The 20,405-nt window shown below is 36.1% G+C and overlaps 1 protein-coding gene across 1 annotated transcript; it reads left to right on the top strand.

Moving 5' to 3' along the window:
* Positions 1 to 16,420: 16,420 nt before the first annotated feature.
* Positions 16,421 to 17,877, top strand: LOC145049379 (Dof-type zinc finger DNA-binding family protein). Its single transcript, XM_078997798.1, has one exon. The coding sequence runs from the start codon at positions 16,542 to 16,544 to the stop codon at positions 17,328 to 17,330; it is 789 nt and encodes a 262-aa protein (XP_078853924.1). The 5' UTR covers positions 16,421 to 16,541; the 3' UTR covers positions 17,331 to 17,877.
* Positions 17,878 to 20,405: the final 2,528 nt, after the last annotated feature.

Raw genomic sequence — 20,405 nt, 5'->3', positions numbered from 1 at the left:
GACAGGCGCCGGTCCGAGCTCGAGTTCCAGGTCGTCGAGTTTGTACTCCTGAAGGTCTCTCCTTGGAAAGGAGTGATCTGATTCAGGAAGAGGGGCAAGTTGGGGCCCCGTTATATCGGTCCTTTTCGGGTGATTGCAAGGGTAGGCAGGGTAGCCAACCGATTGGAGCTACCTGTAGAGTTAGGTCAGATCCATGACACTTTCCACGTGTCGCAATTACAGAAGTGTATAGTCGATGAGTCGGTAGTGGTACCATTGGAGGATATTCAGGTGGATGCGAGCCTGAATTATGCTGAGAGACCGGTGGCAATCAGAGATCGGAAGATCAAGGTTTTGAGGAACAAGTAGGTACCTTTGGTTTTGCTTCAGTGGCAACATCGAAAGTGGTGTGAGATGACTTGGGAGTCAGAGTCGGAGATGCGAGGGCAGCATCCTGAGTTGTTCGAGGAATGAGACTTCGAGGGCGAGGTCTAGTTCTAGTGAGGGAGAATTGTAACACCCCAAGATTTAGGTATATTCCTTTCATCCTTGTTCTTTATTGTTTGGGCATGTTTAGTCCTTGAGAGGAGGGTTTGTAGCATGTGAGTACGCTGGGCGTACCAGAGGGGTACGCTGCGCGTACTCACGCACTTAATTTGGACGCAGAGTCGCCAAGGTATGCTGGGAGTACCTAGAGTTACACCGGGCGTACCCGGCCCAGGTCCAAAAACCCTAATCCTCCTTGTGCACTATTTAAAGGGTGTTATGGCTCATTCCTTAGCCTCCATATCAGTGAGTGAAACCCTAAAAGAGAGCCCCATCGTTCTTAGTGTGTGAGATTGTTGATTTGAGCTTGTTGGTGCTTTAGTGGCTTAGTGAAGAAGAAGGAAGGGAGTTCTTGGAGGCTAAAGCTTGAGGTGCCATTTTGGATCTGAGATTTGTAGAGGAAAGGTCTACACTTGGAGGTATAAAGTTCAAAACTTTCCTCTTCTTTTGGTTGTTGTTGTATGTGTCCTTTTTAGGGCTAAAAACCCCAAAGGTGGAGACATTATGAGTGTAAAGTGCTCCATGGTCCGAGATCTGTCCCTTTTCAGTGTTACTAGTGATTTAGAGCCATAAAGTTCCCATCTTGGATGTTAGTTTGGAGTCATGCATGTGTTTTAAGCCTTCTAGAGTTGAAGGTTGGATCATTTTGGAAGATAGTGACTTGCTCAGCCATGCAAAGGCTTAAAGTCATCAACTTTATGGATTAAGTGGCTCAGATGGGGTCAGATCTAAAATATGGACATAGGTCTTAACTGTTTAAGCCCTCAAGAGCAAAAAGGCTGAAGCAGGGGAGTACGTCGGGCGTAATCCCTAGTACGCACCGCGTACTTGGTGGCGCTCCCCGATTCTGAGATACAGCTGGGTACGCTCAGTGTACACATCTGGTACGCACAGCGTAACCCGGAGAGTTGACTTTTGGTTGACTTTTAGGGTATGGTCTATTGTGGGGCCTTTGAGCTACGAGAGGGGTAAAATGGTCTTTTACCCTTCTGAGAGTGTCATAAGAGAGCATAGTCTAGCCTTTGAGAGTTATATTAAATAGAGTGTTATTTTCATATGATTAGGCGGAGGCTAGGCCAGCGTTTACCGAGTCAGAGATTTACCGAGATACCTGAGGTGAGTCTTCTCACTATACTTTACCTAGTGTGGTAATAGAGTTAAGAGACAGAGTACTATAGAGTTATATGCCAATGTGATTGCATGTTATTATGTGTTGTGATTTATTGTGATATGTGATATGCATGATTCAGAGTTACAGAGTTGGGATTTTCGGGTCCCTAGAGTTAGGGCCAGAGGGCCCACAGAGAGTTGGGGCTGGAGGGCCCCACTGAGACACATTGACCAGAGGGTCAACAAAGTTATAGCCTCGAGTGGCTATTATGTGATTAGTGTCGTATTTTGGGGAACTCACTAAGCTTATGCTTACAGTGTTCAGTGTTATGTGTTTCAGGTACCAGTGATGACCGCGGGAAGGCGCCGACTTGATTCGTAGACACACATGGGATTGGATGTATTTGGATCTTGGGAGACATTTGTGAAATAATGTCACACCCCAAAACCAAGAACGGCGGAAACGTTTCAGGGCGGAGGACGTCGTGTACAATATCACAACAATGTAAAGTAGTAAACAAGCAACAACATCATCCATTGCATTAACAATATAACTATTATACAAGTGTGTTCTGTCAAATTTTGATAAACACTAAAGCATAAATCGAAATGAAAGTGGAGTCTTCAACGAGCTCCATCTTCCCTAATCCTTGCATCGGTACCTGTCTATGATGACCTGAGGATACAAGTAATTTTTAAAGCGAGTATCAGCTTTGAAGCTGGTGAGATCATAAGTATTTTAGTGTCTTAATTTGTATGTAAGAAATTGTTTGTAAATGAATTGTAAGTATGGAAAAATGTAGATGAACTGTAAGTATGAAAATGTTTGTAAAACAACTGTAAACGTTTGAAAAACCCTAGAAATCCCTATGATTCCTACTATTATAACAGGGAGTCTTCTACCAAGACTTAACTGATCTCTATGTAGCCTTCTACCAAGGCATCTAGTGTCTGTGTGTGTCCCTAGTATGAGTGTGTATTTTCCCAAGTCCGCCTACCATTAATCAAAAAGATAGTTTCTACATTACCGTGCGTCGTGTAAATGTTCACGAAGTTAATGTAATGGGAAAAAGAAATAGTACTATGGTGTAGCGTTGAACTACAACCATACCAATTACCTAAAGTCTAGGGTAATTCTTCTAAGTACTGTAGTATTTGATATAAATAACTACATCGGTACTCAACTGCCTTATTTGAGGGATAAGGTATAACGTGATGTCTAGATCCCAGACTATACGCTCCCCTATCAAAGGGATTTTGGGACCTACCCACGACCCCTGCATGTATGCAAGCCATGAGCATCCACATTACTATGATCATGTATACTCGATATAATGATCACAATTGCGTTGTGATTCATCGGTATAGTTAGATCCTGAACTGGTTCCATGCTATAGCACTTAGTGACGTCTGTTCTATGTATATGTAAGCGTAATCATGTAAAAGTATATGAACGTATGCCTTTGCTACCCAAAGGCACTGAGCTGACTGAAAAGAACTATTATGTCCATATATGTATACATGATATATAACTAATGTTTAAACGACCTTCGAACGGTACCCGATATCCCACCAGACCACATCTCAAGCGCGAAAAGGAAATAGCGTGGATAGCCTTCCTAAGTCCTTTAAACATTGCTTATATAATTATACATATATAGGCATGATTATAACAGGATCTCTATTTAAACGTAATTATGTAATTGTATAGTAATGTACTGTAATGTTCTAGCTGTAATGTATGTTCTCTCTATCTAGCAAGTATTGACTCATGAATGAACTGACTCATTGTGTGATATCACGTTCTAGTAATAGTTCTAGTATCGTCCTAAACTATCCATATGGTAGCTTACTAGTAATATAACTGGTACGTATGAACATGTATGTATACCCTTGCTATCCAAGAGCATTGGATGAACTGGAAAGACCTTTTATGACTGTATATGTACACATGATATATAACTAATATTTAAACGACCTTCGAACGGTACCCGATATCCCACCAGACCACATCTCAAGCGCGAAAAGGAAATAGAGTGGATAGCCTTCCTAAGTCTTTTAAACATTTCTTATATAACCATACATATAGAGGCATGCAATTTATAATAAAAGGATAAAATAAGTTTTGTAAAAACCTTTGAACATAAATATTTTCTAAGAAAAGATCAACTTGATATCGATCTGAAAAAGGGTTTTGAAGGCATGGGTTTGATAAAATGGTTTAGTATAAAGAAAAATTTGTTTGAAACACAATTGTAAATAAGTTTGAAATGTAATATACAGAGTAAAATGTACAGTGTAATAAGGAGTTTTAAACATATAAAGTGATTATGAAAATTATTTGAAGGAAACTGGTTGGTAAGACAACTAATGAGTAGTAAATCATTTGAATGCTGCTTGTTAATCACATGTGATTGATATAATAAGTAGCATGATTCTACTTGTATCCCCCCCATAAAACATTTAAAAATAGTTAAAACATTGATTAAGGGGTATGAACTCACCTGTTGTGGGTGATACGGATGAACTGAACAGGTAGGACCGCTAGGTGTCAAGTGAAGTCTTAAACACACTTATAATCCTAGTTATCATATAATTTCACATATATGTAACAAATTAGTCTATAAACAACTAATAAACAAGTCAAGACACCCTTGGACATGCTAAACACCTTTATCAAGTGTTATTAGCCTCTAGGATTGCATCTAAGTGTTTGTAGGGAAGCTATTGTGTGTAGGGCTCAAGGAAAACTCCATAAGGGAGTTCACGACCCTAACAATACTACCAAATGAGTTTACGGCCGTGAACTCATGAGTTTATGGCCGTGAACTCATTATTATTTGTCCATTTGATGTTTGATGCTCTATAAGGCTCTAATAAGCATTTCTACTTAATGGCTTGGTCTATGGAAGAGTTTAGGGCATAATATAACTCCTTTTAGGAGCTTACGGCCCTGGGACCATATTCCCTTGGAGTTTACGGCCGTAAACTCCCTTGGGAGGGTGTTTATGGTGTTTTCAAGTCTCTAAATTAACTAGGAACTAAACTAGGCTTTTGTACTTGGCTTTAGAAGAGTTTATGGCACCATTTGGCACCATTTTATGGAGTTCACGACCCTAGAACCTTTTGGGCCGTGAACACCTTACTCTTGGTGTTCTAAGTGTCTTAGCTAGTCCGAAACGCATTAGGGTACTTGTCTAAATTACTCTCTTGGCTTAAGGAAGGTTTTTAAGGGGTTTTGGCACCTAAAAATCGAGTTCACGGCCCTGAAACACCCTTGGCCGGGAACTCACTTTTCATCCTTGATTTTAATTGTTTTGTGGTCTAAAACATATAATGCTAGTCCCAATGTTGAGTTCTAAGGCGTTGAGGGACATTGGGGCACTTTTGGCCCTTAAAATGGAGTTTACTCTCCGCGTGTTCTTGGGCGGTAAGCTCCCAAATCTTGGGGTCTTGATCTGATTTTGATGTTTTCTAGTCATATACACACTAGCATACAAGGCTAAGGTAGTTACCTAACATGTGGAAATGACTAGGTAGCATTTAAGCCACATATAGGAATTTACTCTCCAAGAACGTTCTTGGACGGTAAACTCCCGAATCTCACAGATTTGCTATGTAATCTAAGTTATTAAGCACATTATAAGCATTATAAGACAACTAGCGAAGTGTACTCACGATTTGGGATAAAAACCCGAAGATCCGTGAGAGAGAATTTTGACTTTTCTCTAAATGGAATGTAACTAATAAACCAATTTGGTTCAGAATTCTATTTATAGTCCTGAGATATTTTTGGCTGAAAATATTTTTATTCCTGAAATGATTTCTAATATAGCAGAGTGTTGGAATAACAGTGTTGCACAAAACCCTAGTGCATCCACTCTCCTGATATCTCCTTAAGTGTAAATCCTGAAAAACTGCCAAACTTATACTCGAAGTCTGGAATTTAACTGAAACTGTTCTAACTTCTATTGGTTTGATATGGTTTGTTCAGAATGGAAATTTTGGGTTGTCATATCATCCCCCTGTTGAAGGGAATTTCGTCCTGAAATTAGAATTTAGGCAAGGAAGTAGGTACGAATGATCGAGTCGTGAGGAGGAAACTTCCTAATCGATTGGTTCTAGTGCTCCTAAGTGAAATCGGGTTCTCGGTTGGTATCCCAACGAACCTTCACTAATGGGCGACGGCGTTGCTTCGTCCGCTTGACCTCTCGGTCGAGGGTCACTATGGTTCTAATACGAAGGCGAGGATCTCGACGAGTGGACTTATTAGAGTGCTAACGGAAAGGTATGGTTTCACGATCGAGACGCGAAGAGTAGAATGTACGTTACTAAGGTCGCGGAGTAGGTCTATGGTGTTCGAGGGTTTCTGGATGAACTATGATAGTAGGTCTGTCAGACCTAGAATTTTGGCGAATTTCTGTCGGCGTCTCTGGTGTCGACAAATTCTCAATGGTTTTGACAAATTGAAAGAGTACTCAAAATTTCTCACATCACTAACAGTGTGTCATAGAAAATTTTGACTCTTCAATTCCAAAACTCGGGTTCAAAGAACTTTGCGAAAAGTATCTCCGAAGGAAATGTTTCCATGGGTTTCTTCTTACTACGAGGGTAGATAAGGAAGTCATTATATGGATAAATGACGAACTGATCCAAGTAAGAAAGACGTACCCTACTCATATAGCTCATGACAACTATGGGCGTATTGGTCCTATGCGTAGGGTATCACTATGGACTTGAAGTGTCCGCATTGAGTTCAAAAGGTAGTCTTTGGGACTTCCTTCCCTCACACTCAAACTGGTGATATTCGGATCTTGGTCCAATCCTGAAAAGTACTCGTTCGTTGCGTTAGCTCAACCGCTTCATCTATGTGAGGCAGAGACAACGATTTCTAATGGAAAATATTGACGGAGTCCTCGATATCCAAGGTACATATGATGCAATTTGTCGATCTCTGGGAGAATAAGGATGGGGTTCTCCAGGGTGAGAAGCCTAGTCTTCTAATTCTCTTTCCGTGTAGTTCATTAAGTTGTTCGGGCTGTTCTTGTATCTTCGTAGGTGTTTAGACTATAGGGTGATCTGTTTACAAGAGTCGTACTGGGTTCTATGTTTTTTCACATGACGATGCGATTACTCTTAGGCTTAAGCAGTTCTCCGTCCTGAAGTTCATATTAGAATTCATACATGGTTCACAATCACAATTTCGTGTATACGAGTCATATATAATTAAGATTGAAAAGGTAGTCGAATAACTGATTCTTCTTTAAGCTCACATCCCATCAGGGAAAAAGAAGTTAAAGTGGAATCATCAATTCTAAACCTGTAGAACCTTGATTATATATCACTCTTATATATACATTCCTCAGTGATAGATCAATCGCATGAATCCTTGGATTGAACTTGACGTACTGCATGAGTGGTACTTCGGGGGTTTCTTCGGAAAAAAAAGAACTACGAGGTACTCCTTGCATGAGTACTTCGGTGTTCTGATATGACGGCTTCGCTGAAAAAGCGATCTAGAAGAAAGAGATGTACGTATGAAGCTGATTGTTCCTTGACGACGACATGATTCTGTTAGCACGAATGATAAGGATTTTGTGAGCGATTATGGTTGACCCTAGGGGTACTTCAATTGTTCAAGTAAAGGGGTAAGAGTATGTTCTCGAAAGTTTGACCTACATCCCTATGATGCAGTCCTAGTACAGAATGGAAGTGAGTTTGTAGAATGGTCTCAAGACGTTTGTCGTTCAAGCCGAGGTATCGTGGGTTGGTGAATAACAAGATCCAACCACTGAAAGAGACTTGGAAATGTCTCCGGAGCTAAATTACTATAGTCCAATGACTTGACTAAAGCAGGTTTCAGATAGACTCCAATGAAAGTATGATGAGAGTACTTGAATAAAGGAAATGACACAGAAGTTAGCTGACTGTCAAAATCTTTGATATTCATGACGTAAAGATTCGGGGAAATGACCTTGTAAAGGTCTTACATCATATTCAGAGAAGATAGTTCTAGACAGCATAAGGACCTAACCTAAAGTACTTACAGTACAAGGTAATTTCATAGAAAATGCCACATCGGGCAAAGACAGAAAAACGATTCCTTTTAATAAGGAAAATAAAGTAAAGCGTCTACTACTGGCGACGATCATCCCTCTGGTGAACTCTCAGTTCAGCCAGTTGACATTCCACATCAAGTAGGTGTCTTTCGTAAACCCTCTAGCATACTCGGAGCTCTATGACTTCGGCTCGTGATTCAGCCAGTGCTTGCAGCTGGGTCTCATGGTTTCTCTCAGATCTCTCGTGAGCATCTTCTAGACGAATGGTGCGGAGGGTATGCATTCTCGCATTAGCGACAACTTCGGTAATCTGATGCAGGGCTGTCCTGCCTTGAATCTCATTTCGGGCCACTCTGCGGACCAAGATTGGCAAGGTTCTGTCTGCTGAGCCCCCATTGCTCAGGTCGTAAAAGCTTCGGTCGCCATTAAATGGCATGGGCTGATCTTGTCCTTGGCTCCACGTTTCCAAGCATTCCACCCACTCAGGCGTCGGGCCATGAAAAGTCAGACGAGGGTTAGGAATTGGAAAGGGAGCTGCTTGGGGTAGGGTTGAGAGGTTCTCAACCTCTGGTTCGGGATTAGCACCGTCCGAAAAGTCTTCATCATGGTGATCATTCAAAGGGATAGGATGATCATTCTCTGGTTCTTCTCCAAACCAACCAGCAATGACCTCATTCGGGAGGTATTGGTTGTCGTGGGGATGGAGTCCAGCCATGTTATCTATGCGAGAATTGGGGTAAGAAAATAATTATTAGATGAAATATCTAGATAATTATTTAGAAAATCTTCATCAGTTACATCGCTATTTGTGAAGTGCATACCAATTATATGTAATCGAAACAGGATAGGCCTTCGAATAAGTGATCTTAACTCCAAATTCACACAGAATTGGGGTGAAGTAAAATTTTCACAGATTCTAAGTCTATAACATCCTAATTACATATAGCCTTAGTGTATCCACTTAGCAACTATCAACTTAGTAATGAAGATCCCGTTTTAGTTCTCATGTATAACTTACTTATAGTAACACCAATTACTCCTATAGTATTTTAAGTTTAATGTTATGTTCTATTGTTCTCATTGTGGTAGGGTTGGTAAGATTTTAGCATTGTTGCAACCACACAATTAAACTTAGGCACATGCTAGTCAACCCTCAGATAATATAGGTGATCAGGCTATATCTTCCCAGTTTTGACCATATGTCTCTAAGCCCACTTGCATTGCCCAACAATCGTAATTCTTTTATACTGTCCTAGTGACACTGATTTTGGTATGAATGCAGGCACGTATACTTTATTAAATATTTTATTGTTTAAAGTATAAACTCTTGGTCAGAGTATTTTTAATCCCTTATGTATTTATAGTTAGTATATCTTTTATGGGTTGATATACTTAATTCACTATAAACAATGCTCTGATACCAATCTGTCACACCCCAAAACCAAGAACGGCGGAAATGTTCTGGGGCGGAGGACATCATGTACAGTATCACAACAATGTAAAGTAGTAAACAAGCAACAACATCATCCATTGCATTAATAATATAATTATTATAGAAGTATGTTCTGTCAAATTTTGATAAACACTAAAGCATAAATCAAAATGAAGGTGGAGTCTTCAACGAGCTCCATCTTCCCTAATCCTTGCATCGGTACCTGTCTGTGATGACCTGAGGATACAAGTAATTTTGAAAGCGAGTATCAGCTTTGAAGGTGGTGAGATCATAAGTATTTTAGTGTCTTAATTTGTATGTAAGAAATTGTTTGTAAATGAATTGTAAGTATGGAAAAATGTAGATGAACTGTAAGTATGAAAATGTTTGTAAAACAACTGTAACGTTTGAAAAACCCTAGAAATCCCTATGATTCCTACTATTATAACAGGGAGTCTTCTACCAAGACTTAACTGATCTCTATGTAGCCTTCTATCAAGGCATCTAGTGTCTGTGTGTGTCTCTTGTAAGAGTGTGTATTTTCCCAAGTCTGACTACCAGTAATCAAAAAGATAGTTGCTACATTACCGTGCGTCGTGTAAATGTTCACGGAGTGAATGTAATGGGAAAAAGAAATAGTACTATGGTGTAGCGTTGAACTACAACCGCACCAATTACCTAAAGTCTAGGGTAATTCTTCTAAGTACTGTAGTATTTGATATAAATAACTACATCGGTACTCAACTGCCTTATTTGAGGGATAAGGTATAACGTGATGTCTAGATCCCAGACTATACGCTCCCCTATCAAAGGGATTTTGGGACCTACCCACGACCCCTGCATGTATGCAAGCCATGAACATTCACATTACTATGATCATGTATACTCGATATAACGATCACAATTGCGTTGTGATTCATCAGTATAGTTAGATCCTAAACTGGTTCCATGCTATAGCACCTAGTGACGTCTGTTCTATGTATATGTAAGTGTACTCATGTAAGTGTGATCATGTAATTGTACTTATGTAAGCGTAATCATGTAAAAGTATATGAATGTATGCCTTTGCTACCCAAAGGCACTGAACTGACTGAAAGGAACTGTTATGTCCATACATGTGTACATGATATATAACTAATGTTTAAACGACCTTCGGACGGTACCCGATATCCCACCAGACCACATCTCAAGCACGAAAAGGAAATAGGGTGGATAGCCTTCCTAAGTCCTTTAAACATTACTTATATAATTATACATATATAGGCATGATTATAACAGGATCTCTATTTAAACGTAATTATGTAATTGTATAGTAATGTAATGTAATGTTCTAGCTGTAATGTATGTTCTCTCTATCTAGCAAGTATTGACTCATGAATGAACTGACTCATTGTGTGATATCATGTTCTAGTAATAGTTCTAGTATCGTCCTAAACTATCCATATGGTAGCTTACTAGTAATATAACGGGTACGTATGAACATGTATGTATACCTTGCTATCCAGGGGCATTGGATGAACTGGAAAGAACTTTTATGACTATATATGTACACATGATATATAACTAATATTTAAATGACCTTCGGACGGTACCCCAATATCCCACCAGACCACATCTCAAGCGCGAAAAGGAAATAGGGTGGATAGCCTTCCTAAGTCTTTTAAACATTTCTTATATAACCATACATATAGAGGCATGCAATTTACAATAAAAGCATAAAATAAGTTTTATAAAATGGTTTAGTATAAAGAAAAATTTGTTTGAAACACAATTGTAAATAAGTTTGAAATGTAATATATAGAGTAAAATATACAGTGTAATAAGGAGTTTTAAACATATAAAGTGTTTATGAAAATCATTTGAAGGAAACTGTTTGGTAAAACGCCTAATGAGTAGTAAATCATTTGAATGCTGCTTATTAATCACATGTGATTGATATAATAAGTAGCATGATTCTACTTGTATCCCCCCCATAAAACATTTAAAAATAGTTAAAACATTGATTAAGGGGTATGAACTCACCTGTTGTGGGTGATACGGATGAACTGAAGAGGTTGGACCGCTTGGCGTCAAGTGAAGTCTTGAACACACTTATGATCCTAGTTAACATATAATTTCACATATATGTAACAAATTAGTCTATAAACAACTAATAAACAAGTCAAGACACCCTAGGACATGCTAACCACCTTTATCAAGTGTTATTAGCCTCTAGGATATCATCTAAGTGTTTGTAGGGGAAGCTATTGTGTGTAGGGCTCAAGGAAAACTCCATAAGGGAGTTCACGACCCTAACAATACTACCAAATGAGTTTACGGCCGTGAACTCATGAGTTTACGGCCGTGAACACATACTTATGTGTCCATTTGATGTTTGATGCTCTATATGGCCCTAACAAGCATTTCTACTTAATGGTTTGGTCTATGGAAGAGTTTAGGGCATTTTAGGAGTTTACGGCCCTGGGACCATATTCCCTTGGAGTTTACGGCCGTAAACTCCCTTGGGAGGGTGTTTATGGTGTTTTCAAGTCTCTAAATTAACTAGGAACTAAACTTGGTTTTTGTACTTGGCTCTAGAAGAGTTTATGGCACCATTTGGCACCATTTTATGGAGTTCACGGCCCTAGAACCTTTTGGGCCATAAACACCTTACTCTTGGTGTTCTAAGTGTGTTAGCTAGTCCAAAACACATTAGGCTACTTGTCTAAATTACTCTCTTGGCTTAAGGAAGGTTTTTAAGGGGCTTTGGCACCTAAAAATGGAGTTCACGGCCCTGGAACACCCTTGGCCGTGAACTCACTTTTCATCCTTGATTTTAATTATTTTGTGGTCTAAAACATGTAATGCTAGTCCCTATGTTGAGTTCTAAGGCGTTGAGGGACATTGGGGCACTTTTGGCCCTTAAAATGGGGTTTACTCTCCGCGTGTTCTTGGGCGGTAAACTCCCAAATCTTGGGGTCTTGATACGATTTTGATGTTTTCTAGTCATATACACACTAGCATACAAGGCTAAGGTAGTTACCTAACATGGGGAAAAGACTAGGTAGCATTTAAGCCACAGATAGGAGTTTACTCTCCAAGAACATTCTTGGGCGGTAAACTCCCGAATCTCACAGATTTGCTATGTAATCTAAGTTATTAAGCACATTATAAGCTTTATAAGACAACTAGCGAAGTGTACTCACGATTTGGGATAAAAACCCGAAGATCCGTGAGAGAGAATTTTGACTTTTCTCTAAATGGAATGTAACTAATAAACCAATTTGGTTCAGAATTCTATTTATAGTCCTGAGATATTTTTGGCAAAAAATATTTTTATTCCTGAAATGATTTCTAATATAGCAGAGTGTTGGAATAACAATGTTGCACAAAACCCTAGTGCATCCACTCTCCTGATATCTCCTTAAGTGTAAATCCTGAAAAACTGCCAAACTTATACTCGAAGTCTGGAATTTCACTGAAACTGTTCTAACTTCTATTGGCTTGATATGGTTTGTTCAGAATGGAAATTTCGGGTTGTCACAAACAAAAACATGATGTTATGACATTTTATGAATGGATGGTTTTAAATTAAAATGTGTTTTCAAATGTGAAAAATTGTTTTAATTTTTACGGTGTTACACAAAATACAAGATATCCTGCTAGCGACAAAACGAAAAACAAATATACCTTCAATACCAAATATCGTTATAAACGAATTGATTCGGTCTCTAATCAATACAAAACAACAAACGTTAAATCAAAACACTTCAATAGATACGTGATGACTACAATGAGTAAATCTACAAACTTTGGGCTTATGAGTTTTCAAATTATGCTTGTTGGGCCTTGCAAGCCCACCAACATGATCTTTGGGCCCAAAGGGATAACGCTTATATGTTATTGGGCATTCAATGACCCAATATTTCATAAAAGGACTTTCAATAGCTTTGTGTGCTAGTGGGCCAAAGTGTCCCGCTAGAAAAGCTAGTAAGGTCACAGTAATCAAATGTGAGTTGGACCATAGTGTCTTTCGCATCCACGACAACCTAAACAACTTACGATAGTAATGGGACATAATACTCCCCTTCTCTTCATTTGTTAAGGCTTACGAGAAATCAATGTAGATAAAATTAGGACGATATACAATATGGATTAATTCAATATTCATTTGTTAAGACAAGACAAAAATCAGTAATCACGAATACATTTCAGCATCGGGAAACATCGGGTTTTCCGGGGAATTTAATACTACTCGTTCGAAATATTATAACTATAATATGAAATACCCTTCATATATATATATATATATATATATATATATATATATATATATATATATATATATTTAAAATCATTGATGCATCAACTTATGGATCTCACACTTTGATAAACAAAAGTTTTTTTTTAGAAAATATCGGATTTTTTGGGTTTTACAAAATACACAAATCATTTTATCAAAACATTGCTTATGAACTCACCAATATTTCATATGTTGATGTTTTTCCAAAATAACTTGTATTCTCAGGTAACAGGTAAGCGGAAGGGTTAAGAAGTTATGTTAGATGTTATGTTGTTAAATGAACTCAAACTATTTAGGTTATGAACGTGTAGTGTTAATACAATGTACTTGATATGAACAATTCCAATTGTAATATATTGATGCATGGTGACGTTTATGTTTTGCTTCATGTATATTCATTGTGATGATATTCAATTAAAGTCATGCGAGCCCTCGGACGTTTCCGCCGGCTAGTTCGGGGGTGTGACAACTCCCCTCGTTTCCCCCAATTAATTTCTAATTTTTATTTTCCGTGATTCGGTGTATTTTGTTGATTTTGCTTTTCTTCTGATCTTGTTAAAACCTTGATTTGAACTTTTCTCTTGGGTTGTGTATAACGAATTAAGATACAATATGATGGTTTCTAATTATTTAACCATTTTGGTAGTAATGTACCAGAGAATCTGTGAATGGGGTTATGGAATTTACAGATTGATAACATCTTTTTTGGAGGGGAAATTTATCTGATTCATGAGTTTATACTAAATATTTCCAGATGGGCAAAATTTTTTGTAGTAGTTACCATCAGCTTCAGATGAAATAAAACCACAAGATAGAGAAAATCATCAAACTTCAGTCTTTCAGGCTTTAATTTTGCTTAATTTCAACCTGCAACTTAATGTTTAGTCTATGATCTAAGCTTGACTACAAATTCCTTTTTTCTTTATAAATTCTGTAAGGTAGTAGTTGCAAAATCTTTTCCTTCAAGATTAGTCGAATCAAAAAACACAAGAAACCTTTTTTTATTGGGGGTTAAAGAACATCATTTTTTGTTCCTTAAAATTAAAATTATGCAGAAAGAAGGACCTAATTCTTACCTTATAGAAAGCATATGCTGGAAATTCGCTCAAGATGCAATCAAGTGTTTACAATCTTCTAAATCATTTTATTCAGAAAAATTAGACCATTATTCTAATAATGATTTGGTGTTTATGATGTGCTGGGTCGGAATGATTGAGCAGTTGTTCTTGCAGGTCAAAAGATAAGTCAAAATTGATGACTTATGGATGCCAAACTGTGAATGAACGAAACTAGGCTCGCACTCTGACCCACGAACATCGACAGAGTTGGAACGAACCTGGAACGACCCTCTCATCCGAAATTGAAAGTTGTTTTGATTCACACTAAGCGCTCGCTAAAATGCTTCAACTGAATGATATTTATTCGTTTATATTATTATTCTATCCGAAAAGAATGTTTTTTATGATAATCATGAACATATTCTGTTAAAATTTCTCGAATTAATATAATTGTTGGTAAATGAATTCCGATTCTATCAGAATGGAATCAAGAATTCCAATTATGTTGGAATGCAATATCAATTTTTCTCACTAATTTATTCATTGGATTTGTTTCTACAGAAACTGATGCTTGAAGAACGGACCACAAAATTTGAACGACGCCTCTTAGCAACATTATTCATTTAGATTGTATTAGTGTCTTTGTTAGATTTTGATGTTTTTTTTTTTCAGATTTGAAATTTTTTTAGTTTTATTCTTTAACAATAAATGTAATTCTTAGCAATTGTTACATGTATTCTATAATAATCAATATAATTTTTGTTTTAATTTTTTCAATTGATGGTTCGAGAATTTTGTTATTCTACAAGAATTTTTTAAATTCATGATCAAGAAATATGTTCAAGAATATTTTTATTATTTTGTGGCTCAAGAATATTTTTATTTTTGAAGATACTCAAACGTATTTTGTCAGAATGTCCGAACTAAAAACCTTATAATTTGTAAAATTGGATTTTTAAAATTAATAGAATCTATCATCCCTTAAAATATACAAATTTCATTTATTAAATCTATGTTAATTGACTAAAATACCCTTATTGTTAAATTAGCTGATATTTTTCAATTATATTTAATTCAATAATATGTGTTAATCACTTTCTTAAAATAAGTAATTTTGATTGACCCACATTTATGCATACTTTAACACAATAATTATTTTGAATAAAATAACCTAAGCCTATATATATATATATATATATATATATATATATATATATATATATATATATATATATATATATATAAGCTTAGGTACCCAAACTCACTATATTATATCGTTTTGTATCATATAATACATTCTAATTCTCTAATGTTGTTATACTTTAACTTCTAATTTGATTACTTCCAAAAATTTTATAAATTACACATTTATCTTCCTCTTAGATGTTTTCATTTTCAACTATAATATATATAACCTAATAGTGATCGAAAAAAAGATGTGATGTAAGAGAAATAGAATAGAGAAATTTCGAATATCTTAAAAGTAAATCAAGTTAAAGTTGAAGTTAAGAACCTTATAATAGTATATCAAACAAAATGACTTATTATATTGTGTTTGGATAGCTAAGCTAATATACCCTTAAGGTATATTCACTTTTCTCATATATATATATATATATATATATATATATATATATATATATATATATATATATATATATATATATATATATATATATATATATATATATATATATATTTGTGTGAGTGTGTATATACGGTGATACATACACCTAAGAAATAAGTACAACTGGATCACCTGCTCTTTGGCTGTTTGCTGTTTGTTCCAAAGAATCCAAATTCAAATCAGTTTTGGGTTTTGTACATTCTAAATCAACTGTAGCAATATCTTCAAATCCTAACGAGTGGCTACACATTCTTTCTGTGTCTTAATTATTCAGTTGTTAATTATATTGACAACAAAACATGACCACTCCTTTTGTTTTCTTGCATTTGGAAACAGTATCTATCTCCCATCCTTGTTTCTTCTTTTTCACCCTTGTCATTCTTTGCTTGTTTTGGTTCAAATTTTTTCTAAAGTGCTGCATCGATAGGTAGATGAGAACATAAAATTAATGGCTTCCGAAGCTTGTGAAATGGAAAAACCGATAGTTATTGATCATCATCAAGAACAACAGCAGCAGTGCCAGAAGCAACAATCTTTGAAGTGCCCACGATGCGATTCGTCAAACACTAAGTTTTGCTACTACAACAACTATAGTTTGTCACAACCAAGGCATTTCTGTAAAGCTTGTAAGAGGTATTGGACTAGAGGTGGCACCTTGAGAAATGTTCCTGTGGGTGGTGGTTGCAGGAAAAACAAGAGAGTGTTCAAGATGCTACCGACAGCGACTACTCATGCTCCTTCCAATTCACAACCACTTGACAATAACCCTAACCCTAACTGTAAACCTAATTTTGATAACCATCCTTCTTTTTATGGGTTGGTGCCTCAAAACCAGAATTTTGAAAGGTTCAACAGGGTTGTTTCTGGGTGTGATTTTTCTCAACCTCAAAGAAGTAATCTTGGATTAGGGTTCTCTTCTATGAATCAGTCACATAATTCATCGTTATTTCTATCAAGCTACCCGTCGTCCGTGTTTGCTGAGTCTACTTCTTGCTCAAATAGTGTTCCTACCATGGCTTCTTTATTAATTTCAGGCTTCCAGCAACCACAACGATATATGGAATGGAATAACCATTTTGAGTGCCAGAACAACGATGATCAACTCGAAGCTATGGCGTCATCTGATCCAAATTCACTTATATGGAACACGACTAGCGGTGGTGGTGGTGGTAGTGGTGGTGGTGGCTGGTTTGATCCTACAAGCAATATTGATTCTTCAGTTGCTTCCTTTATCTAATTAAGCCCAATAAATTAAAACAACGAAAACGTTTTTCTTCTAATATTCTCCTTTGTTCTTTTTTACTGGTCTCTTTTTTAAAATCTTTGGTTTCTCATGGATAAACTTTGAATTGTTTAATTTTGTTATTACCGGAAACTCCCTTATAAAACATTTAGAAGATCGTAGTGGATCTCTGCCTTCAGTTTTTACAATCAAGATAAGAAGAAGAAGAAGAAGAAGAAGAAGAAGAAGAAGAAGAAGAAGAAGAAGTTAATCTGTTCTACGACAGAAAAGGAAACTGGCTACGTATACAATATCCAGTGAGTTTTATCTTCCTTCTTCTGTATATAAGTATCTCATGTATCGTTAAGCATGGAGTTTGTGGTGGTGAAGAGGGTGTTAATTTGTTTGTTTTCTCATTTTGTATTGTTTTACTTTTATGTGGATTCATATTCTAGGGTAATCTTTGTTTGGTTTCAGAGGGAAAGAATGAGTATACAGGTATACATTAAGTTTGTTGGAATTTATCACTTCTTTAGTGTGGATACATCTTGTTAGTTTTTTAGCTTTTATCTTGAAATTTCTATATATTTATATTTAATGTTCCTACCTATGAAGTATACAGGCATACATGATAGTAAAGGCACCCTTGCATCACAGTACGTTTTACAATGGAGAAAATGTATCTCATTTGAGATATTACATATAAATATCTAATTATCGGCACTTATTTTAACTTGCGATGAAGTGAGCATAATGTTTTACACGTATGAAATAATCGTATTATATGTTTTATCCCTTTGGAAGTAATAACACATTTCATGCTACTATATAACCAAATCTTAGCATTCAATGGATTTTAAGAGTTGAATGAGATGACAAGTCTATTTGTCATTGAATAAGTTAAACTCTATCATAATAAGAAGTTGGATTTGTAGTTCAATGGTCTTTTTCAATGAGAAAAAGAAAAGTTTTTAATTCCTAAATATATATTGTAAATTATTTTTTTGTGAATTTTTATTGAACTTTATAAAGTTCAATAAATTATTAAAAAAATTGATAAAGTTGTATAAAATTTAAAAAAACAACGATATAACTATTTATTGAATTCTATGAAGTTTGATGCATTGTGAATCTCTTTACCATAAACATTAAACACTTAAATGTGAGGGGGTAAAGTATGCCTAATTACAAAATTAAATAACCATGTGGAATACTTTACTCTGCATAGGTATATTTAACGATATGTATGCGCGTGGTAATAATTTATTATATCTACTAGACTATTAGATGAAATATGATATATGTATATGTGATGAAAGTTTCATGTGAGCGTCTCCTTTTCTGAAGTAGTACGAATTTTAATTAATGATGTTTTAGTGTGTTTTTAATTATTAATGGTATCCGGTAAAGAATTTCTTTTTATCATAATGCTTCTGCATGTATTTGTGACGTACATTAACCTATATATGTCGTGTGCTCACGTGATCCCTAACAAAGAATCTGCAAATCTAGGAATATATCAAGATGGATTTAATTGGATTTTTTAACTGTTACCTGGAATATAGTACAGTATAATGGAAACTGAGTGCTGTCTTGGAAGCTTGCATGATGGAAGCTTTATGTACACTGCACTTGTAATCGGGTGGTACTGGTACACAGGTAATGTGGAAAAGGAAGTTCTGCCAAAGTAGACACATTTTTATGTCTGGAAAAACGTGCTCTTTGTGTGTATATATATATATATATATATATATATATATATATATATATATATATATATATATATATATATATATATATATATATATATATATATATAAAACGCCCAATCGCATGGATTTGAAGGTTTTTGTTCTGCGGTGGTGTGGTTGAATATCCATGACTCGGTACTTCCATGTAACCACGGCACGATACTGCCACGTGACCACAACGCGATAATCATTTAATTAATGCAGTGTGACGCCATTATTTATACATAACCCTAGGTTTTGGGCTTTGGGCCTATATATACATCATTAAGTTCTAGGTTTTCAAAGAATCTCGTCATTCATCATCTTGTTTCGAAAACCCTAGCCCCCTAAGCATCTCTTCTCCCCCACACTTGAGTTCTTTCTGATTTTTGAGAATTAGAAGGAAATAAGCAACCACTAAGAGTTTCAGGAGCGTTGTGTGTTGATAGTCTAGCTATATTAACTTCATCTGCATCTTTGTAAGTCTTCTAGGCTTAATTTTTATGTTTCTTACTCACTAGATCTAAGAAGGTAAGCTTGTTTTGGTCTTGTTCATGAGAATTAGATGTAATTTTGATGAAATCATGGATAAACCATACAAATTTATTGTTACTTTATGGTTTTAGAAGTAAATGGTTTTATGAATCTAAGTTTAGTCTCCATTTTATGCCATGCATAGAGCTTTCACCATATTTCACCATTTATAACCTAAGATGTTGTCACACTTGCATTGGGCATGCAAGTCTATAAACTTATGATTTTTATGGGCCATGAGATAGTATAAAACCTTTTGGGAAGTATGAGACTTGGAGCTAATGGATTAAGAGTTTAGTAAATGTATTTTTCTATCAGACAAACCACAACGCATTCAAGGACTTTCGATGCCACGGTGGACGAGGAGGTCACATGACTACTTTTTCATAACTAGACCACGACGAGGTGGACCAGTGATCATTGACTTTTTTTGACCAATTTTGTAACGCCCACAGATTCGAGCTAGTCAATCTAGAGAATAGGCGTTAAAATGACTTTTTTGATAGAAGATTATTTGGAATAAATAATCTTAATCAAAGTATATAGTATATGTCACAAAGATTCTGTACATATAAAGAATACTGAAATCTGACTTATAACAAAGAGGTTATAACCCGTCAAGGTTTTGTGATAAAACTGGTACAACATCGCGTATCGTAAAAAGTGAATTTCTGATATACTACTTTTTACCCTTAGAGATCTAAACAAAAGTCATAGTGAACGTTAAACTGAGAAAGTACATAAAAAGAACGTCCAAATCTGACTTTGTTTGAGGACTACCTTTTAGCTTTAGCGTAACAGTACACAACTCAGAAATCGATTTTTA

This window comes from Lactuca serriola, chromosome 1 (assembly GCF_051521515.1).
Source record: "Lactuca serriola cultivar US96UC23 chromosome 1, Lser_US96UC23_V15, whole genome shotgun sequence".
Lineage (NCBI taxonomy): Eukaryota > Viridiplantae > Streptophyta > Magnoliopsida > Asterales > Asteraceae > Lactuca > Lactuca serriola.
This window is presented reverse-complemented; position numbering and strand designations above follow the sequence as displayed.

Coding starts and splice junctions, on each gene's coding strand:
- LOC145049379 (XM_078997798.1), top strand. CDS start 16,542: ATGGCTTCCGAAGCTTGTGAAATGGAAAAACCGATAGTTATTGATCAT.